The sequence below is a fragment of the Camponotus floridanus genome, unplaced genomic scaffold (assembly GCF_003227725.1).
Source record: "Camponotus floridanus strain SB8 unplaced genomic scaffold, Cflo_v7.5 scaffold58, whole genome shotgun sequence".
Taxonomy (NCBI): Eukaryota; Metazoa; Arthropoda; class Insecta; order Hymenoptera; family Formicidae; genus Camponotus; species Camponotus floridanus.
The window spans coordinates 271,784-292,326 of NW_020229747.1; the positions used below are offsets into that span (position 1 = coordinate 271,784).

A 20,543-nucleotide genomic window follows, 5' to 3' on the forward strand; every position below is an offset into this window, starting at 1 on the left:
GATGGCCTATTTACACTTTAATTATAGTTTAATTCTTCATAAATACGTTAGAATATCATAAACATATCTCAAATACTAGTTTTCTAATTTCATATATTAATTATAATGACGAAAAATTGATAGGGTGTCTTTTTAATAGAGATCGAAAGAATGAAAGCATCCTTATAGTGTCTACGTACAGTGACATATGTAAAATGAATATTCTATCGACAAACCAGCAAACCAGTGCAATCGTGCAACTCACGGCACACTCACTGTCGTCCAGGTAAGGGTTTCGATCGATTTTCCGCAGTCATTGACCTCCATGGTTACGTTAATGCTGCCATCGCCATCGTTGTCGCCAGGTTTAGATCGTGGTGTTTTAACGGTTCCCACATTAATCGTTGATTAAATTCTGCAATTTTTTTTCAATATCGTAGAAAGGAACCGACGAAACAATATTTATTTTTGATAAGACATTGATCGAGACAGTTTTTTGTTCTTTTACGTTTTACGCTTTTTCAATTTACAAGTCAAAAATGCGATAAAATTGTAATTAATAGTCACGTATAATATTTTCATAGCGAATAAAGATACAATTAAAAATATCACAAACAGTTTACACATTATACATTATTCTGTCTAGAGTTTATTTACGAAGACAATATTACAAAGTAATCGAGGAGCAAGTTTAAAACACCCTTCTTCGCTTTTTATTATCGGAATTTTCTAGCCGATAATTCCGACAGAAACTTCCGCCATTATCCTAATGAAGAAATCCATTGTCTGTCACGGTACAGCAAATATTGGTATATGCAATATTCTGATTGAAAGTTATTTTTTTCAGCTCGAAAATGAAATGATAATGCTATAGGAATTTTTTCGTAAAGTTAAATTAATTTCCAAACACGCAGGCTTCATACATATAAATCAATGCAGATTTTTTTAAATCAGAGTCACAGTCTAATTAGTCGCGACGATTCTCGTTTTATCGCCAAACGACATTAATCGAAAATGATGGGAAGACATTTGTGCAATGCAATTAAATGGTAGTTACTTAAACTGTACCATTAGTTTCTATCGACGCGAATTTCCGTAATGAAGTCGCTCGCTGAATTTTTTCCAAAGCCGATATCTCCATCAGTTACGACTGATCTATTGGGATAAATTAAGTCGAGAAAACTGTGACAAATTAGCGATCAAATCCTGCCATCGATTGGCTCCGACTGGATTCGGGTTAATGTAAATGTTCCACGCATCATCGACATTAATCAAGAATCAGAAAATGATTGCACCTGGAATATATAAGAGATGTATCTTTTATGGGGATTTTGTATCGTCTTTGTAAATGTCTTATTGTTAGTAATTTAGAAACATTTAATCGATTGCGACTATAGTGATATGTAAATATTTTATTAAATATTTTATGGTCTATTTAAAATTAAGAAATTATTTCAAGCCTTATAACTCGAAAAGTACTCGATGAAAAAATACTTTATTATAGTGTTTTGAAAAGTTCTCGAGATAAGTTATAAGAATAAGTAATAAAAAGTAGGGGGTTTCGTTTAAAAAATTAAAGGTGATCTTCATGGGTCCTTCAAACAATTATCCAAGATCAAACCAATGGCAGCATGTTATGTCTCTCTTCGAGTCAAACAATATTTATCTGAAACATTTTTCTATATTTAAAGCCGTTTCTGAAATCCAGAGGTCGGACTTTAGAGATACCCTGTATATACGGTAGCTCAACTATATAAAATCCAGATAAAGCTCACTCGCACATCTTTTTGTTAAAAAGGACTTTCTTGGTGTGTTCCAGAAATTCTACCACTTTTCATCCTCTTGCTTTTCTCGTTGCCGCTCTTTTTCACCAACTACTTACTAGACCGACAACGAGTTATACATCTCATTATTTTAAAGAGCAAAACATTTGGCGTACTTTTTTCGAATCTCAAGCGAAAAGGGAGGAAGCTTTTTTTATTATTTTCATGAGCAAACTCACATGTGTGTTGCAGAAATGTTGCATGGAATTATACACACATGTTGCATTTTTTCTAATTATCTTGCACTTATTCATTCCGTTTGAGACAAGAGCGAGTACGAACTTGAAGGAAAAATTGCCATGTATCCAGATGGCACGCATCTGTAAAACTACAATTGTAAAATTTTGTCTGCATAGAGATGCATTTCATCAATAAACGAGGCTGAGAATTTTAAGATGATTAATGATAGAACAGATGTCGAATTAAAGGTATATTATAGAAATTAAATATCATCTCTCTCTCTCTCTTTCTATATATGTGTGTACAGGGAAAAAGAGAGAGAAATATATGTTGTGTGTGTAAGAGAAAGAGAATTTTATGTTTAATATTGTTTATATTTAATTCTATAATGTATTTTTTTTAATTTGCCGATCTTTGTTTGTTGTTCATATATACAGGTTTTTTAATAAGTTTCTTAATAAGCGATAAAGTTTAGGAGATGTTTTTTTGTCGAAAATTAATGGGGGTTCTTCATATAAACATTACTCTTACATCCCTCCTCCAAAAATGGAAGTAAAAATTAAGTCTTTATTTTTTTTCTCAAATTTAGAACAAGTTAAAGAATTATCCACTCAATTTCATTTCTTTAACTTGTTCCAAGAACTTGAGAAAAAAATATTTAGAAACCTGATTTTTATATAAAGTTTCATTTTCTAAAAAAAGATTGCCATTTAACTTGAATTTTAATCAAAAAGATTCATTTGCATAGCACAGTCGCTTTTAATAACGATGATTCATCCGAGACCGCGAGCATTGGTCACGAGAATTAAACAGTGTAAATTCGACTTTAATTGCGTGTTCTCTTGATATTATCAAGTATATATTCCATCGCTTGTATTAATTCTTTCGTGTCCTTAATTGCACCGGCGGCCAACTAATATCCAACTGGAAAGTTAATTCCTGTATTATAATCATAACAAGACATGCGATGACGGCAATAACCGCGTACCGTTGCATTTCGTCATGATGCATCGCTTTTCTCCGCAAACGTAACATACGTAACGATTACGCACGGTACACGTACGGTACTGGTCATTAATCTGCAAACGCTTAACGGAAAATTGACCTTTAAGAGGGGGGAGGGGGGAAAGAAATGAGCATATAAGCGTATATGCTGTAATAAGATACGCGTAACTCGAGATATTCGAATTACATCAATAAAGAGACTGCACATGATTTTTTCCATCGTCACCTTCGTTCCTCTAATCCTCTTAATTCTAATGAGAGAATGTGTTATCAGAAACGAGCGTTTTTTCTCTCCGGATGTTGACTCACGGCTTGCCACTCACAGCGTTAATTGACTCTTTGTGTTTTTTCGGGACTTGGCTGGAGCTCAAGAAAAATTCGGAAAGGTTGACGGGCTCTCCAATCTGACGAGAGAAACGCAGCTGCAGCATGCATCATTTTTGATTGATTTATCCGCGAAAAGATAAACTGCGTTTAACGATGATTTATTATTGCAATCGTTGTCGCCAAATAAATAATTATTTGTAAAAGCTGATAATTGATAACAGGGGAATAATCAAACGCCATTAATGTATTTTGCTTACGTTTTTCTACGATGTAACTGTAATTTACGCAGACATCTTTTTAGCGTCTCGTCGCGATTACGGTACTTTTGACACCGCGTATGCAAATTGGAATAGTTACGCGACATCAAAATTTCAAACATTTATTTAAAAAAAAAATATCGCGCGATTTCGATATGATTCGTCAAAATAAAAATAAAAAACAAATTTATAATACGAATTGCGGTCATAATTAATTGTAATCAATTCTTTTGGCATAACGCTGAACTTTGTTGCCTCTTTTTTACCATCACATACATTGACTATATTTTTTTATACGCAAAAAAGATGTGCATTTTCTGATTATATGCATCCGCTTTTCTTCTTCCAAGATAAGAATTTCGTGCTAGCCAAAGCGCAACGGCGAGCGTTACACGCAAGAAACGTTCACACGGCTATACACATGCATTGTGTCGAGTTTAATTGTCGAGACACTGACCCGAACTAATCTGACACCCGTTAAAACGTCTCGTTAAATTTAACACACTCAGTAATTTAGATCGTATTATCTTCCGTCATGAAGTATATATCTCAAGAATAAAATTTTACTATAAATCCGGGCCATTTTACTGTAAAATGGAATTGGAAAGTATCATCAATTTTTACTGCACGTCTGCGGCATAAAATAATGAAATTAATTAAACCCAAGATTAAGTCCCTCCTTATAACTATATAAAGATGCCTCTCCGATAATAAGATTCAAGTACTTTTGCTATAGCTACGGCGTCGCTTTCAACGAATATAAACTGCAACTCTATCTGTTATAAGCGAGAATTGTGCGTCGTTATCGGATCTCGATAAATTATGCGTTAAATTAACGAGTTGTCGAGCGCACGCTTCATCGACGTGCCGAATTAACTCGTATTTAATTGAAATCAATGAACGTAGGAAAGTATGTCGGAGTTCACGAATATATATACGCTTAGATCGTGCGTTAAACAAGGATATTCATAAAATGATTAATTTTTTTCACAAATAATACTTTTATTAAAATGCCCTATAAAAGATTAATAATGTTGATATCACACCGCGATAAATAATACAATATATATTAATATAGAAATATATCTAAATATTTACACAAAATTTTCCAAATATTTTTTTTAATATTACATCCTTACCAAACTATTATTTAAGATTATTTAATGTTTAACGTATAACAAAGAAATGGACGAATCAACTAATAGAGAAGTATCACGGACATTTTTATCTTTGAATATATTTTTTTTATCTCTGATATATTTCAACAGGAAATATTTTCTCCGCAGTTTCCGTTGCTAACGCCTGCAGTTCCAGGATTTTCCTGGTCAGATAATAATAAGCTTTTGCGATTCTCTTTCAAGGACTCCCGCATAGGGGAGTACATATGTATTAATTTCCTGCCATTGTAAGCGCGAAACGTCATACAACAGGAGGGTTGACGAGACGCGAATGTAAAATGCAGCGGGTATTGCAAGACTGATACCATAAGAGATCGTATGCACGTCGAGTAACGTCTGCGTGTCTCACGATAATGCGAATAGTAATAATAAATGATGCTCACTCTCCCGCGATATATATGGAGAAAAAAAAACGAGCCATCTCTCGCGAAAATAAGGATACGACGAAAAATTTAGTTTCGCGTTATCGTAAAGTTTATATGATAAATAATTACAATATGCAAGTGATTTGATAATTAATATGATAAATAATTATAATATGCAATAATTACAATATTCGATTTGATGAATATAATGTAATTTCCTTAAATTTATTCCTTCTATCTCTTCCAGGACAATGAATGTTGGCGGGAAACTTAACGATCGAAAGGTGCCATTTTCTGGACGCGTCGAGAACAATAGCGAATAAATTTATGAGTCCATTTTATAAAGGGGCCCTCCCGAGCCCTAACGCCCGATTTTATGGACAGACTCCGGATACCGCGCCATTTCGACGACAAAACTCGATCCTAGTCGGTTAAGGATGTCGCACGCGTGTGAGTCATAAAAACTAGTATCTGTGCGAACCGGATTCCCATGGTCGCCCTATAAGGCCGACTTTACGAGCAATTACGAGTACGGCAATTATAACCGGCCGACGATCGGTAGACGAGTAAAAATGACAAAAAAGAGACTTTCTTCATTATATTTGAACAACAATTATGTTATGTATATAGACACTCACAGAACGTGCTTAATTTCTGACTTTCAAGGCTCTTGCAATGGACATTCATTTAATTAATGATAAAATTTCGCGCTGGTCCAAGAATCTTGTCGGCTAATTTGAAGATAAATAAACTCTAAAAAATTTTGCTGGATGTTAAGCTAAAATGCGTGAAATTAAATTGTTATAATTTTCAATTCATAAATATATAATCTTTATTGTTTTATTAAATTAAAAATATAATCTTTATTATTTTGTTAAACTAATAAAGATAATCTTTATTACTTTATTAAAATATAATCTTTATTATCTTTAAATTTTAAATGTGTTTAAATATTATCTTTAAATTTTAAATATTTTTAAATATTATCTTTATACAAACTTTATTATTTTATTAAAATAAAAATGTTAAACGTTTTATTTTTCGTATAAATGTCCCGTGGACAATTTTGATCCGGTATCGCTGCAAGTGCTTTCAGAAATACAAAACTCTGATTTAATGATTTCAAAGTCACTTTTAATCTCTCGGATCGTATTTTCCGATACAAGATATATATACTCGCTGACAAAATTAAATCGTGGACAAGCTATACCGTGTCATTCTGCTTCAGTCAACGTGCAACAAAAAGTATGAACTTTGCCGTATGAGAAAGCGAATTGTGAAAGCGCATGATATTGTAGCAAATGGATCACGACGATTCAATGGGAATACAGGTATAATGAAAAGAAGAATGTTATTCGACAAGCGAACGCGATGTTGCACGTACACACACACATGTAATAATATGTAAATGATACATGTGCACGTGAACGTGGGCTTTCTTTTTCGTTCGTTGCGTCTGTGCCGGAATAATCGGCAGTTCTTCTCCTTTCAAAGGGATCATCCTCGAGTCTTTTCTTCTATAGGAGCTCTCCTTCAGAAGCAAGAAGGGTAGGGACGAATGGAGGAGAGGCGGTTTTTCTTTATGAACGAATCTCTATGGTAATTCAAACGGGGCAAGGGGAGGGGAATGAGAGAGAGAGAGAGAGACGTACAGTCGATCCAGAAAGCACGTTTATCTGTTAATCTGTCAAAAAATGATGTATACATTATACGCGGGAATTTTCAACATTATCATGGAATAACTTTCTCTGTGATTCATATGGCATTCTTTTAAGTTTATTTAATAACGATTTGTATCAGAGATGAACTCATCGCGAGGAGAATGAAAGGTGAGTAAAACCTTGATTTATTGCACTTAAAAAAAAAGAATGCATTGTACATCTTGCACAATTGCTGATAGGAAGAAAATGATTTTTGATCCAGGCGCGAATCCCTCGCAGCGCGAATATCCGCGAATTAATGATTTCATTGACGCGTTGCAAGAACCATGATCACTGACGCGAGAGAGGCTATTGTGACGAAAGAATATTATTGTCTTTATTGCGTGAGTTAGTCTAACTGTTCTTCGTGGAGTGCTGCGCAGCTGTTAAGAGCGAGAGAGTGAAAAAACGAGAGAGAGAGAGAGAAAGAGACGCATTACATATACTGCGAATTTAATGAATGCGAGAACGTGTGAGCCACACAATGGACGTGTGCGTCGTGTGTGCTGAGTAACGTGGCATCCGATAAATACAGGGGGAGAAAGAAAAAAGGGTAAGAAAATTTATAATAAAATTTAAACCGCCAATATCCATTGGAAAAAACGTCAAATTAATTCATCAAGAATTAAAAACATGCGCAAATAGCATCCCATAAATACAGGGGGACAAAGAGAAAAGGATAAGAAAATTTATAATAAATTTAGACCGCCAATATTCATTGGCAAAAACGTCAAATTAATTTATCAAGAATTAAAAACATGCGCAAATAGCATCCCAGAAATACAGGGGGATAAAAAGAAAAAGGTAAGAAAATTTATATTAAATTTAGACCGCCAATATCCATTGGCAAAAACGTCAAATTAATTCTTCAAGAATTAAAAACATGCGCAAGTAGCATCCGATAAATACAGGGGGACAAAGAGAAAAGGGTAAGAAAATTTATAATAAATTTAGACCGTCAATATCCATGGTAAAAACGTCAAATTAATTCACCAAGAATTATAAACATGCGCAATGATGTAATGAAAAGTTATTTATAATATGCAAACAAATAAATCAATATCTTGATTAATACATTGGAAATATGATTGGAAAGCGCTCGCGTTTATTAGAAATAAATTTGCATACTTCGCCCAAGTCAGAATATCAAATACATATTATTGGCGCATACGCCATTGGTGCTGCTGCCCTCGCGTGACTCACGCATCAGCGTGCGTGAGTGTGATCTATGCGGAAAATGTGTGCATGAGAATACGAGGAATAGACCAGTCTGCGGGACGCAAAAGCAGTTGCATCGAAACCGTAGCAAGATGCCAGTCAAATTAAAATTACTCTTTGTTTTAATTTTATTTTATTTCGACTTTGCCGATTCATTCTCCAGAGATGGGGCGTGATTTACGATACACCCTGTATATGTAAGATACAGATTATATATAAAGAACACACTGATATTAAATTTGCAAGTAAAATACGGATTGTCAGTTATCAGTTGAAGAGAATCGATTGTGATAAGCAACGAGTTACAATGTGTACATGTGTAAAGTTTATATATACATATGTATACTATATAAATATTTAGAGGAGAAAGGAACGCATCTTTGCGCGACTCGTTTAACCGGCACTTAAAAACTGGCACGTTGAACTCGAGCTTCCCCAACCGAGATTCTACATGTGTGTGTGTGTGTGTATGTGTGTCGTCGCGTAGTGCAATGTCGCCAGAAGATGAGATGGCGAACACGTGCGCACGAGGAGGTCATCCTCGCGAGCACCTGTAAAACAAGTGCGTCGTGTTTCCGGTGATGTATCAAGATGCTGATATTTGAAAAAAAAAAAGTTCTCAGCATGCGAATCGACACCCCTCTGTTAAGCCAGCAGGACCAAATCAGCAAAATCAAACCAAACCCATCAAATTATTTGATACCTATTTTGTACTAATTTGAGTCACCAATAATAATTTTGTGCAATTTCGAAAAAAAACCATGACACTGGCACCTTAAAATTAAGCCAGCAGATCCACCAAAAAAAGAAAATAAATAAATAGAAAATAAAAAAAAAGATTGTCGAGCGAAGCAACTTTCTATCTCAATTTTCTGTCGCGTTAATTCTGGTTTAGCGTGTCTTTTCGACATGTGATACATGGCGTTGTATATATATCTCGTTTATCGCATAAGCGAGTGCGTTTATGGCGCGTGTGTTTATGTAAGGGTACGGCTTTTACGAAAATAGAACAGATCGATGATGTTTTCAGTAAAACTAGAATAATGTCGCTGCCGTTGCTCTTTATACATCGATTTATACTCGTTCGCATTTTCGCCCTTTTTCTTCTTATTTCTCCCTTTCGTCCAAGTCCCCCATCGACACGTGCGCGTAATTTTTCTTCTTAGTTTTCCGATACTCTCTCTTGGACAGTGATAAATATCTGTACAATTTTGATCGCGCAAGAATTTAATTGTCATAATATAAAAATATATTTTGTTTCGAGATTTATTGGTATAAATTTGAGAAAAGAAACGAAAGAAATTTTGAATAATATTTCTCTGCTATTACTTAAATAAGTACAAAATAAACGCTCCTTCTATTCCTGACTGGCCGCAAGGTTTTAAAATAGTTTTATTCATTAATAAAAATACTGAAATGTCTAAAGATTAAATTCCGATTCGCTAGCCCGTAAATAAAATCTAGATGCTCGCCCAGATACGTGTAAAGGTGAAAGGGACAAATAAGCGGTGAACAATGTTCTCTCGAGTCATTAACCATGAACAGTGTTTGAGGGTCGCGATGATGCGATAACGGATATTCGTGTCAACATTCTGATTTCTTTCAAGATGCGTAGAAAAATTGAGTAATTGACGAATATAAATTTAAAATATGACTTTTAATATATATTCTTTGCAATACCGTTTATTATTTATTTAATTAATTATTTAATAAAGTCATAATTGACTATGCGACACACAGCTGATCGTGTGGATTTACAGACTTGCTTGTACTTGACCAACAAATCGAATCTGTTGTTGAATCTACACATTGTGAGGGGTGGATAAGATTTCTCTCTATCTAGAGATTAACTGTAACATATACATACGAAAAGAACGAATCCTTAGATAAAACACTTGCGTTTTGTAGAAAGCGTTTATCAAGCGTGCTCGGCGTGGCGTAAGGTCATGCCTAATGACTGTTCATAAATTATAGCCTCTCATATATTAATGCCTTTTCTGCCCAAGAGAAATACACACGAAAGCTTTCCAAACGATAACGACGAAATTAATTATTTCGCGAAATGAAAAAATGTCAACCTATTGATTTGCCAGAAATAATTTTCGTTTCTTTTTTCTCTCAACTTTCTACAAATCTTATGAAAAAAATCTCTCCTCTCTTTTTACACGTCTTATAAATATTTATATCCAATAATATGTAAGTAATAAATTAATTAGCATGTAAATAATAAATTAAATTAAATTTATGTAGCTTTTAGATGCCCATTGACTGGAGTAATTCTCAATTACATAGAATTGAAACAAGTGTGAGCATAAAAAAAATCATACATATTTGTTAGTTTCTTCTAAACCAAGAGATATGATATGTCACAAAATTAATCGATCGCTTGTTTTATTCACTTCATTTAATTCAAGTATTATATCTAGGAGTATAATATAGGAGTTTCATGACGGAAAGCCCTTTCAGTTTTCGACAACTCGTATACACATACGTACATTACTCGACAGCGTGAGATTGGTTGTCGATCGCTAACGCAGTTTTCGTCCGTTTCTGTCGCATTGTTACAAATCGCAATTTCGCTGAAATATCGAACGTACACGTAAATTGCCAGTTGGAAGCCCAAGCTTCACCCTCGTGAAACGAAGCGCGGGGACCTCGCGTCGGTTTTGGTGACGGCTTTGGTCGGCTTTAATACTTTCGTGTGTTTCCGCACACTCGGAAATTAAATCCCCGATTTTCGCGCAGCTGTGACTCTCCGATTTTTGCAATCACACGGACAATTGCCCCGATCTCGCGTAACTGAATTAATCTTGACGAGTCTCATCAAAAAATTACGTCATTTATAATATGCCACCGGATGGATTCATCGATATAAAAGTAGATGAGTCATCTCTCTCTCTCTCTCTCTCTTTTATATTCTTTCTCGCAGATCGAAGAAATAGCTTCTCTCCCGAGGACACAATGAGGCGAAATTATCTCTGGCAACATCTGTGCTTGCATCTGACGCATCGAGAGAGGATTACGCGCTGCGAATGCATCGTGATAAATTCAATCATTGAGTTGACATGGTAAACGCGATCCCTTATCTTATCTCTTGTTATCGAAGATGTTAACATTGTCGTTTTGTCATTCGCGTTAAGCGATTTTGTTATGATTGCATTTTAGCCCAACGAGATATAATTTTATCTACATTGCAATTTGCAATCAATAGTATTGCGCCATAAATTAATACTTGGCATGAATCATAATCTATGTATACATACGTCTCGAGAGAGGCTATTAATATATCTCCTAGTAAAATGCAATCAACTTACACAAACGGCATTTAATGCAAATAACATCGTTAATTATCAATAGTGTAGCGCGTGCAAATTAAACTCTGGCGATATCGTACACAGAAAATAAGGGCCTTCTTGTTTTGAAAATATATTTATTTTTAACATGGAAATCTCGAAATGAGATTATATTGCGTTAATTAAAGAAAAATACAATTGCTTGAATAATTGCTTACTTGAATGAAGCCATTTTATATAATTCAATCGAGAAAAATATATTCTTATGATTTAAGATTTAATTTTCTCGAATGGAAAAGAAACAATGTTGGATAAAAAATAACATTATAAGAAGATTATAATTTTCTTAAAGTAGAATTAAATAATTATATATTCTTGAGGTGACAATTACAATATTCAAATAAGACTATAATATTGTTGAAATTTAAAATTATTAAATTCTTCCAAGAAGATTATAAATTGTTGCGTATATACGAAACAATGAATGCGTTAGTTTAAGTATATAAGTTTTGATTTGACACTTTTTTTTTCTGTGTAGATCGATGTACGAGCGAAATGGCACGCGTATCTATTGCCGAAATTAACGAGGCTTTTGTGTCTTTTCTATCGTTTAAATACCCTTTTTTATCTCGACGGATGCGCCCAGCCATGCGTGTTACTCATTGCGAATTTAAGTGCGTGATATCGCGAATGGCAATCGGCAACGTATTACCGAGAAAAGAAAAAGATACACGAGTTGCAGGAGCAAACAATGCGATACAAATTTGCGCGTTGCATTGTGATAAATTTTACGAAACGTCTCGAAACCAACGTATATATTGTCTGTCGCTTCAAATATTTAATCCACGGACTTTTCGATACATCTTCCTTTCCCTAGTGGGAATTTAATTGAAAAAAATTTAATGCGTAAAAAAAAACAAAAGATCTTTTTCTCCCCTTTTTTTAAAATCCTTATTATCGCAATGTTTGTCAAACAGTAATGTTTTGAAATTTGTCAAAGCAGCCCGGAGCGGTCACGTTTTTTACAGTAAACTTATTCGAGCGTTTAGAAAGTGTGCGAGTACATGTTTACAGTGTAAATAATGTAAAATGCGATACATTTTACAACAGATTCGCACTTAAATACGTATAAATGCAGCGTTTAAATAATTAGGCATACGAGAAAGAATAGTAAATTGCATATACAGATCTAATTGATTACGTTATGCATTAATGCGGAATATTTATTTATTATAATTAAAACCTGTTTGTTTTCAACTTTGAAGCATAAAATGGCGCTCGAGGTAAATAGCGTTGGATAAAATATGAATTTGCGCATGACTTTTTGCAATCGCATTCTTCTCGTACATTCGCACAGCATTCCTTTGGGAATTTTTCTCTCAGCGTCGAAAATTCTTTCGCAGCATAAATTTCGCTTCCACCACGGTTAATTTCGAATAATATCGTTGTCCAAGTACGTGATAACGTGTTCGACGAAGTGAAAAGAGATAAGTTTCCACTGAATGATGGTACCAAAAGTTTTATTCTTATCGCTGTGCTCGTATTAATATACAGTACTGGACAAAATAAATCATACGCTTTTCAACAAATTGAATTTGTTAGTATAACTATTCTTTTGACAAGCAAATAAATAGTTATACTAACAAATTCAGTTTGTTGAAAGGTGTATGATTTATTTTGTCTAGTACTGTATGTATTTTTAAGATTTTTATGGCAAAAAATAATTTTCAGCACAAAGATTTAAAAAGTTAATGTAAAATGTGACGTGTGGATGAAATTCTGAAATTTGTCGACAGCAAAATGCAACGTGACAAAAAGCGCGATAAAAAGAATGGATTCTCGTCATTATATTTTATAAAACGATATCTCGATAAAAGATTGGATATCAAATCTTGTGCTACGCATTCAATGATATTTTTACGTATTGTGACTTATCGCAAAAAAAAAGATCCCAAGAAAAATAATTTTCTCATTACATTGTATTCGCACAGTGACTCTATAAATACCGAATAATTATTCCGACTCAAATAATGATATTTAATCATGATACCTGACAATCTTATACCTGACGTAGTCGTTTATTATTTACAAATTATAATTCGACGAAAGAAATAATAAGCGCAACTTGGTCGAGGGAGAATCGATAAAGGAACTTCGTAATTCAATCCGAAATGCTATATCAAGAAATGGTGTTTCACTCAGCTGTCTCAATCCAGGAAAAGATGACAAAAAGATAATTTTGTCGAACGAAAGATTAATGCTTAAGGACACTTTAGTCGTTTCCGTTTCGTGTTCACTTTTCGTTCCAATTTGCTCGCCTCTCTTTCTATTCGGGAGAGGAAACGTCAAATGGATGACGGCTTTTGTGCGACGAGAATCAGACGAGATCGATATACGCGAGCATCACGGCGATTGACAAGACATATGTACAGGGTGTCAGAGCAATCTCTTACCAAAAAAAGCTCTTGTAGCTTACCTCGAGAGCTTTTCAAAACACTGTAATAAAATATTTTTTCATCGAGTACTTTTCGAGTCGTTAGGCTTGAAATAATTTCTCAATTTTTACATAAACCATAAAATATCTAGTAAAATATTCATTTTTAATATTTTAATTATAATTTATAATCGAAAAATGAATATTTTATTAGATATTTTATGGTTTACTTAAAAATTAAAAAATTATTTCAAGCCTCACAACTCGAAAAGTATTCGATGAAAAAATACTTTATTATAATATTTTGAAAAGCTCTCGAGGCAAGCTACAAGAACCTTGTTGAAAAGAGATTACCCAGACACCCTGTATATATCTAACATAGACGTATGCACAATGTCTCTTTTTTCGGAAAAGGCTAATAAAATAGTATCGATCGCCAACTGTATCGGAATACGATTCCGCGACGCCGTAAATCATCTGTCATTCTCAACGGGAAATTAATGCGCGCGTTATATAGTGAACGAGTTGACACGTGTCATGCCTTAACGAGCTTTTGGTCGATTTGCGAATCAACTGTTCAATCATTTCTCCCGAAATGAATTAATCCGAATAATAAAGTTGTAATGTGTTTAAAGCATACCAACATTATAATTATTCGGCTCGTTATAGCATAGCAAATTACTCATGATTTTTTTATCATATCTTTGACAGATGGTTTAATTTTGATAACAACGTCGATATCATTGTACAAGTCTTGGTCTTATCGCCATCTTTATAATAAATCATATCCGCAATATTAACTCGTAAATTTAATGACACGATCAAATTAATTGTTGATGCAACAAGAAATGATTAATTGTCACTTGTCAACAAGCTTACGGTGCTGCATAGATGGAAACTGATAATAATTAGCTATAGGCAATGGGTTGTTTTGAGTCTGTAAAACGTGAAAAAATATTCAATAAATATCCAATGCGATGTAGAAATAAATATCACGACGTGCTATTTTAGGATATCGGAATGCGACCTCTCTCTTCCCCTTCCAATATACACATATAATTAAAAATATTAAATTAAAAATTCTTTCGCAAGATATCGAGACATGATATATATGCACTATTGAAATAACATAAAAAGAAAATAGAATTTCAATAAAAAATTTAATAATGAAAATTAAATGTTGCGCTCAATATCTCTCTCTCTCTCTCTTTCTTGTTACCATACAATATAATTCTCGATTTAATAATCGATTTAAAAATTTCCGTTTCCTGTCGATCATCGAGCATCTAATAAAGCGATAAGAGAAGCGTCATAAAATTGGTCCTTGGAATAATCCGTACTGTTAAGAGTGCCGTTATTCGGCTGATGCGCGATCGGGAAATAAACTTGAAAAAGAAGCAAACGTCATTCTAAAAGAAGCAGTCACGGGCCACTGAGCAGCGCGGATACAAGTGTTGGATTGACTCGAGCCATTGAAATCCAATTTCCATCATCCCGTAATTTCCGCGAGCGTGAAAAGCAACCGTGCATACGGTGTCGGTGTCGAGTTTCGGTTTATAATTCGGAATCACCCGAGTCCCGCGCTGTCGGCGCATAATACCGGATCGAGCTAGTTACACGTGCGTGCGTCTCCAGTTTCGACCGCATCCGGTACCATTAAATCCGCCGCGCGAATTCGGACGAAATTAGATTATTACAGAACGATCACGTTGTGTAGCGAATCCAAAACTTTGCTCCATTGTAAACTGACTTATTCTCATCGTGCTTGCGCCAAATTGAAATGTAACGCGAGCTTTAGGTAGACGACATTTGCCTGCGAAAATTTGTAATCGAGACACTTTGCAGTTCGTAAAGTGGCCTCGCCTTTTATCAAATATATTTTTAAAATTTATATTTTCTTATACATGTGTAGCACAATTTTTGACACGTAAAATTAATGAAAGAAGTAAATTTATAGTATCAAAAGCGTCATTTTATCTAATCGCGTCATCTTATCTAAACCACTAGAAAGAACATGAAAATAATGTATATCGTTCCATCGATACGTGTACGTTCTTCCCTTTCTTTATCATGATTTTTTTAAACAGATTAAAGACGCCATGAATACGAGAAAAATTGATTTAAAAAGATCCAACTCTCTCATTATCATAAAAAATTTTATTACTTAAGATCTGCGTTAAATGCATCGAAATATTTTCTCTTCAATTGCAAAAAAATGTATGTTTATTAAAAAAAATATATAATTTATCTTTTACAGCAGTCATTAGTCGAGGTTTCTCTGCGATTAGCTTGCAATGTTCAGGTCTTATCCTAGTGAAAATCCTGTCTCGGACACGAATGGCGAAAGAACATGAAAAAAAAGCCCGACAAGTGATCCACCAGAGCTCTCGCTTCTGGACGGACGCGATGACGTGCTCTCTCACTATCAACTTCCTGCTAGACGCGATACACGCGCTCCTACGTTATTGCGTCTGCGAGGTCAATGATCCGCATAGTTCACAGAGTTATCCGAGTTTTTAACGAATTAGTTTTTAACCCCCATTGCGGGCAAAACATTTGTGTACATCGCTAAAGTTGCAGGAATTTTCTATCTTTTTTCTACGACAGCAATGGGCAAAAGCTGCAGAAGCAAATCAATTCATCCTCAAACAAGATTATTGATGAATTACGAACAGGAGCAAAGGTGTTTCTGCAATTTTCCGCGCAATGATTATCACGATTAATTAGTGATAAAATAGAAAATTTTGATAATCCTCGAGTCGATAGGTATGCATATATGTAGAAAATATATTTACGATTTGATGTAACGCAAAATTCAGCAAAAAAATATTCAAGACTATTGAAATTAATAAAGAAACAAAATAAACTCGACATAATCGCAAAAATATCAATCTGCGTATTATTAAAATAGAATTAATTGGAAAATTTTAATCAGCTAAATAATGGCGAAGAAAAGGATTCGCGTAAACGTAAAAAAAATCGCGATTACTTCATTCATTGTAAATTGCATTTTCAGGTAACAAAGGACCGACAATCGCATAAATTCAATCGGAATAAAAAACAGCGCGCATGAGCGAACACGTATCAAATCTTTTTAAATAGATATCGATTTTCTTTGGAAGCATAATCTCTCGCTAGACTAGTAAATTCAATTGATAAAGAATATTTCATAGCGATGAATGTGCAAAAGAGTCGCGCGAATTTGCACGAATCGAAGAAATCGGATTCGCGAATAAAAGCATTTGCCCAGCGAAATAAATTTGAGTAGAAAATTTATGTGCTAATGAGCAATAATTTTTCTAATCGACGACTGTTTTAATGTCTTTTATACTATAATTAGGATTACATTGGAAAATAATTGTATATAAAAAATGGTAATTCCCCGTTTAATGATTTAATTTAATAATAATGTGCATTAATAACAATGTGTCGTATTACATGTTATATAAAATTTTGCACAACTTTTATAAATCCAATCCAATTTTATTTTTTTTGGCCTTTATTTTACGTTTACAACAAAATCATAAATGGCTCTATTCTTTCGATTATTAATCAAATTGCAGCTATATCGATTGATTAATTCTGAAATTAATACATACCGAATCCTTTTTTTACACATATTTTATCTATATATAAAGCTACAAAGGATAGACATGCAATTAAAGTAGAATTAGGTGTCGTTTTAATTTCAATGCTCGTATCAATATTTCCAATTCCGCGAATTATAATGTTCTTTTAATGGATTTATCATTCGATTTCACGCGACCTTCATGCGTAATTCGTCGACTTGGTGCGCGCGATGAACGCATCCGCTTGTAAAACTGGATTCGTGCAATGGAGTCGGTTAGCAAAGTATGGCTTCTTATAATTCGTTGCTGATTTTCAAGGTCGAATAAAGAGCCAAGTGTGCCACAAACTCAATTTCACTTTGTTTACATCTTGTTTGAAACAAATATATGAAATTTGACATTTTCAGCAGCATTTTCCCTCTAGACTTTCAACGTGCCATTTTTATCGAAATAAATGTTTACTCGTTATATATATTAATGAAAATATGAAGTTTGAAATATGAAGTAGTTTCTTACATGTAAATTTTTTCTCTCGATTCTCCGGCAACGAGATAAAACCTAATCGCACTTAATCGCGATAACTGCAGCGACGCGCGAATCACCTGTCAACACCGTCAACATGTTGATTCGCGCTTCCGTTTGACAGCCGTCTGTTTACCAACAAGCGGCCGGCCATTTTTTTCGGGCGCGCAGCGCATATCGGCGTTGTAGGGCGTAACCATCGTCGATGCGAAAATTCACTTTCCATGCCCTAACCCTAAAAGCCCTACGACGCATCGCGACGCGTTCGCGGTTTCTCACTCACCTTCTGGATACGCCTGTTTGCTCTGCACCAAGTCGATGAACATATTCGTTACGTTGTACAGCTGGCCCATGCCCTTCGGATTGAACTTGGTGGTGGCGTTGTAGGGCAAGCCGGCGATGTTGATCGTCGAATAGGTGAGCGCCTGCGAAGCCATTATCTCGTTGAGCTGTCGGTCCAGATCCTCGCTGATCGCCCGCATACGATTCGTCAGACTGTTTTCCTGGCATGACACCGGTGGCCACACGAGCACAAGCGACACAAGACATACGCGAAAGAGGAGCACCGAGACCGTCGCGTCTCCGTTCGCGACGGCCTGCGTCGACCTGCGTAAACGCGCGTAACGATACATCGCTGACACCTCGCGCCCGGGACGACGCGCCGCTACCAACTGACTCCTCCTCGCGTCGCGACCGACGAAACGGCGGAATCGGACCGCTCCCCCCACTCCGCCTGTCCCCTCCACAACACTTTCGCTCGTTCTCGGCGTCTCGATAGCGCCCTGCGCGCCATCTTCACGCTGGGGAGAAACTACGTCTCGGTTTCCAAAGCGCATGTGCATATCTTCGATGGCGGAATCGCATCAATTCTTCGTCGAATCTCAATATTACTTTGTGACATTAATTTGAGAGCCACAGCAATTATTTAAATCTCGAAATATACACTTTAGATTAATTATATCTTCCCGTAAGTAAAAAGTTTGTAGAAATATTTATCTGTTTCTATAGAATATTTAGAGAATTTGTAAAAAAATTTTGGACACTTGGAAACGTTGATTTAATCGTTTGATTGGATTAAGGCATGTATTTTAGAGTAATAATGATTCCATTTAGATAAGAAATAAAATATTAATCGAAATTGTAAAATATCTGCATAGAATATCGCGATAATATAACTGTACGAACCTCGTAGATGGAGCCTCGTTATTGAAATAACTTTTACAGCGCGAAAAATAAATCTCGTTACTACTCGTCCATTATACGTCGACCTTTAGTTCGTGCCCGCTCGTTTCGCTTGTTTAACAATCTCGTTCCGTGTTCCAGAACAATAATATACGGAAGAGTCGATCGCGTTTACGTCGTTTCGTTTTTTTGTATTAAAAAAGTGAGGTTTTACGTGGAATCGATACATATTCATGATATCGTCGTTAAATGCGTCGTCATTGGATTTAAGATTGATTCGAGACATAAATCGCGCGAGTGAAGCAAATGTGGCGGGAGAAGCAAACGTCAATGCAGTGGACGATCGTGTTTGCTCATGTCGTGCGTATTTTTTACCTCGTTAATAAAAACAGTGTTCAGTAAAATTATTGAATATAGAATATCGCGTTGATAAATGAAATAGCAAAAATATCAATTTAAAAGAGTAAGTGTTCTTTTATGGAGATATGTCATCTCTTTTTTGAAAACAATAGCCGATTATTTCATTATTGTTTACAAGACAATTAGTTTCTGCTTTAGAAACAATTATAGCAATATTATACGTACGTATAATTATTACGTTCTACATGTTTATATAAATGATAGGATGAAAGTGATAATTTTTTCAAGCAGTTTTTATCCTTTGATATAATTTGAATTTTAGTTTTGAAAAAGTCCGTGAGATGGCTCTTAATGAATATTTCCCGTCGGTAAAATATGACGTATCGCGCGCAAGAGAGAAACATGGCGGGAGGAAAAGGAGTTTGAGAAATTGTTTGTGCACATTTATCTAACAAGGCAACGTTTATTTAACAAGGTAAATTATTATATTACGATTCAATGAAGCCTAGATTTGAATATATATATGAGTAATTAATTTTTAAAGAAAAGATAAGCGCGTCAAATAAAGAATCGATGATGGATTTTGCAGATTGTTTCACCGCTTATGTCTCATCGTTATATTCGAAAAAGAAACAGTGTTTTTTTAAATAAATTTTGTTTCTCATTTAAACACAGGGAACACATATATTGGCATTCTTATTGTTCATCGTTGGACGACAATCAACATACTTTTGGGAGAAGAGGGTTAATCATCAGAAGGATCATGCTGTAAATTTTTTTAAATGGTACATTTCTTGGAACGATTTGCTGTTACAACCATAAAACATCGAGAGAAAAACAGAAGAAAACATCAAACCGTAAGTTATATTTCTGTCCATATACACAAATATATATACGTAAATGTATATTCTAAAATTTACTGCTGTGGCTGTCATCGTATTTCACTCGCCAAAAATCTGAAATCGAATGTATATATATATATATATATATATGATATATGGTACAATATATCAACAGTAATTTGCAATAAATTGCGATTGTACTTTCCATAGTATAATAATGATGCGCTATATAAAGGAAAACAATCGTTAAGAGTTGTGTGATTTTCACTTTGTGTGTTTTGTACATCGTGACATATATTTTTTTGATGT

General features: G+C 34.7%; 1 protein-coding gene and 1 long non-coding RNA gene across 10 annotated transcripts in view; one reads left to right on the forward strand and one right to left on the reverse strand.

The window, feature by feature from the left end:
* The window catches only part of LOC105256884 (prominin-like protein), a 31,162-nt gene extending 12,617 nt beyond the window's left edge, over positions 1-18,545 (reverse strand). For all 8 annotated transcript variants that reach the window (XR_003123433.1, XM_011267151.3, XM_011267154.3 and 5 more), the window contains exon 1: positions 18,134-18,545. Coding sequence is in view for 7 of the 8 variants with exons in the window: in XM_011267151.3 (XP_011265453.1) it covers positions 18,134-18,482 (349 nt within the window). In the remaining variant the exon portion in view is untranslated. The remainder of the gene's footprint in view (positions 1-18,133) is intronic.
* Positions 18,546-19,234: 689 nt separating this feature from the next.
* LOC112639334 overlaps positions 19,235-20,543 on the forward strand; it is a 78,613-nt gene continuing 77,304 nt past the window's right edge. For both annotated transcript variants that reach the window (XR_003123447.1, XR_003123446.1), the window contains exons 1-3: positions 19,235-19,392; positions 19,715-19,867; positions 20,068-20,249. This is a non-coding gene — a long non-coding RNA (uncharacterized LOC112639334). The remainder of the gene's footprint in view (positions 19,393-19,714; positions 19,868-20,067; positions 20,250-20,543) is intronic.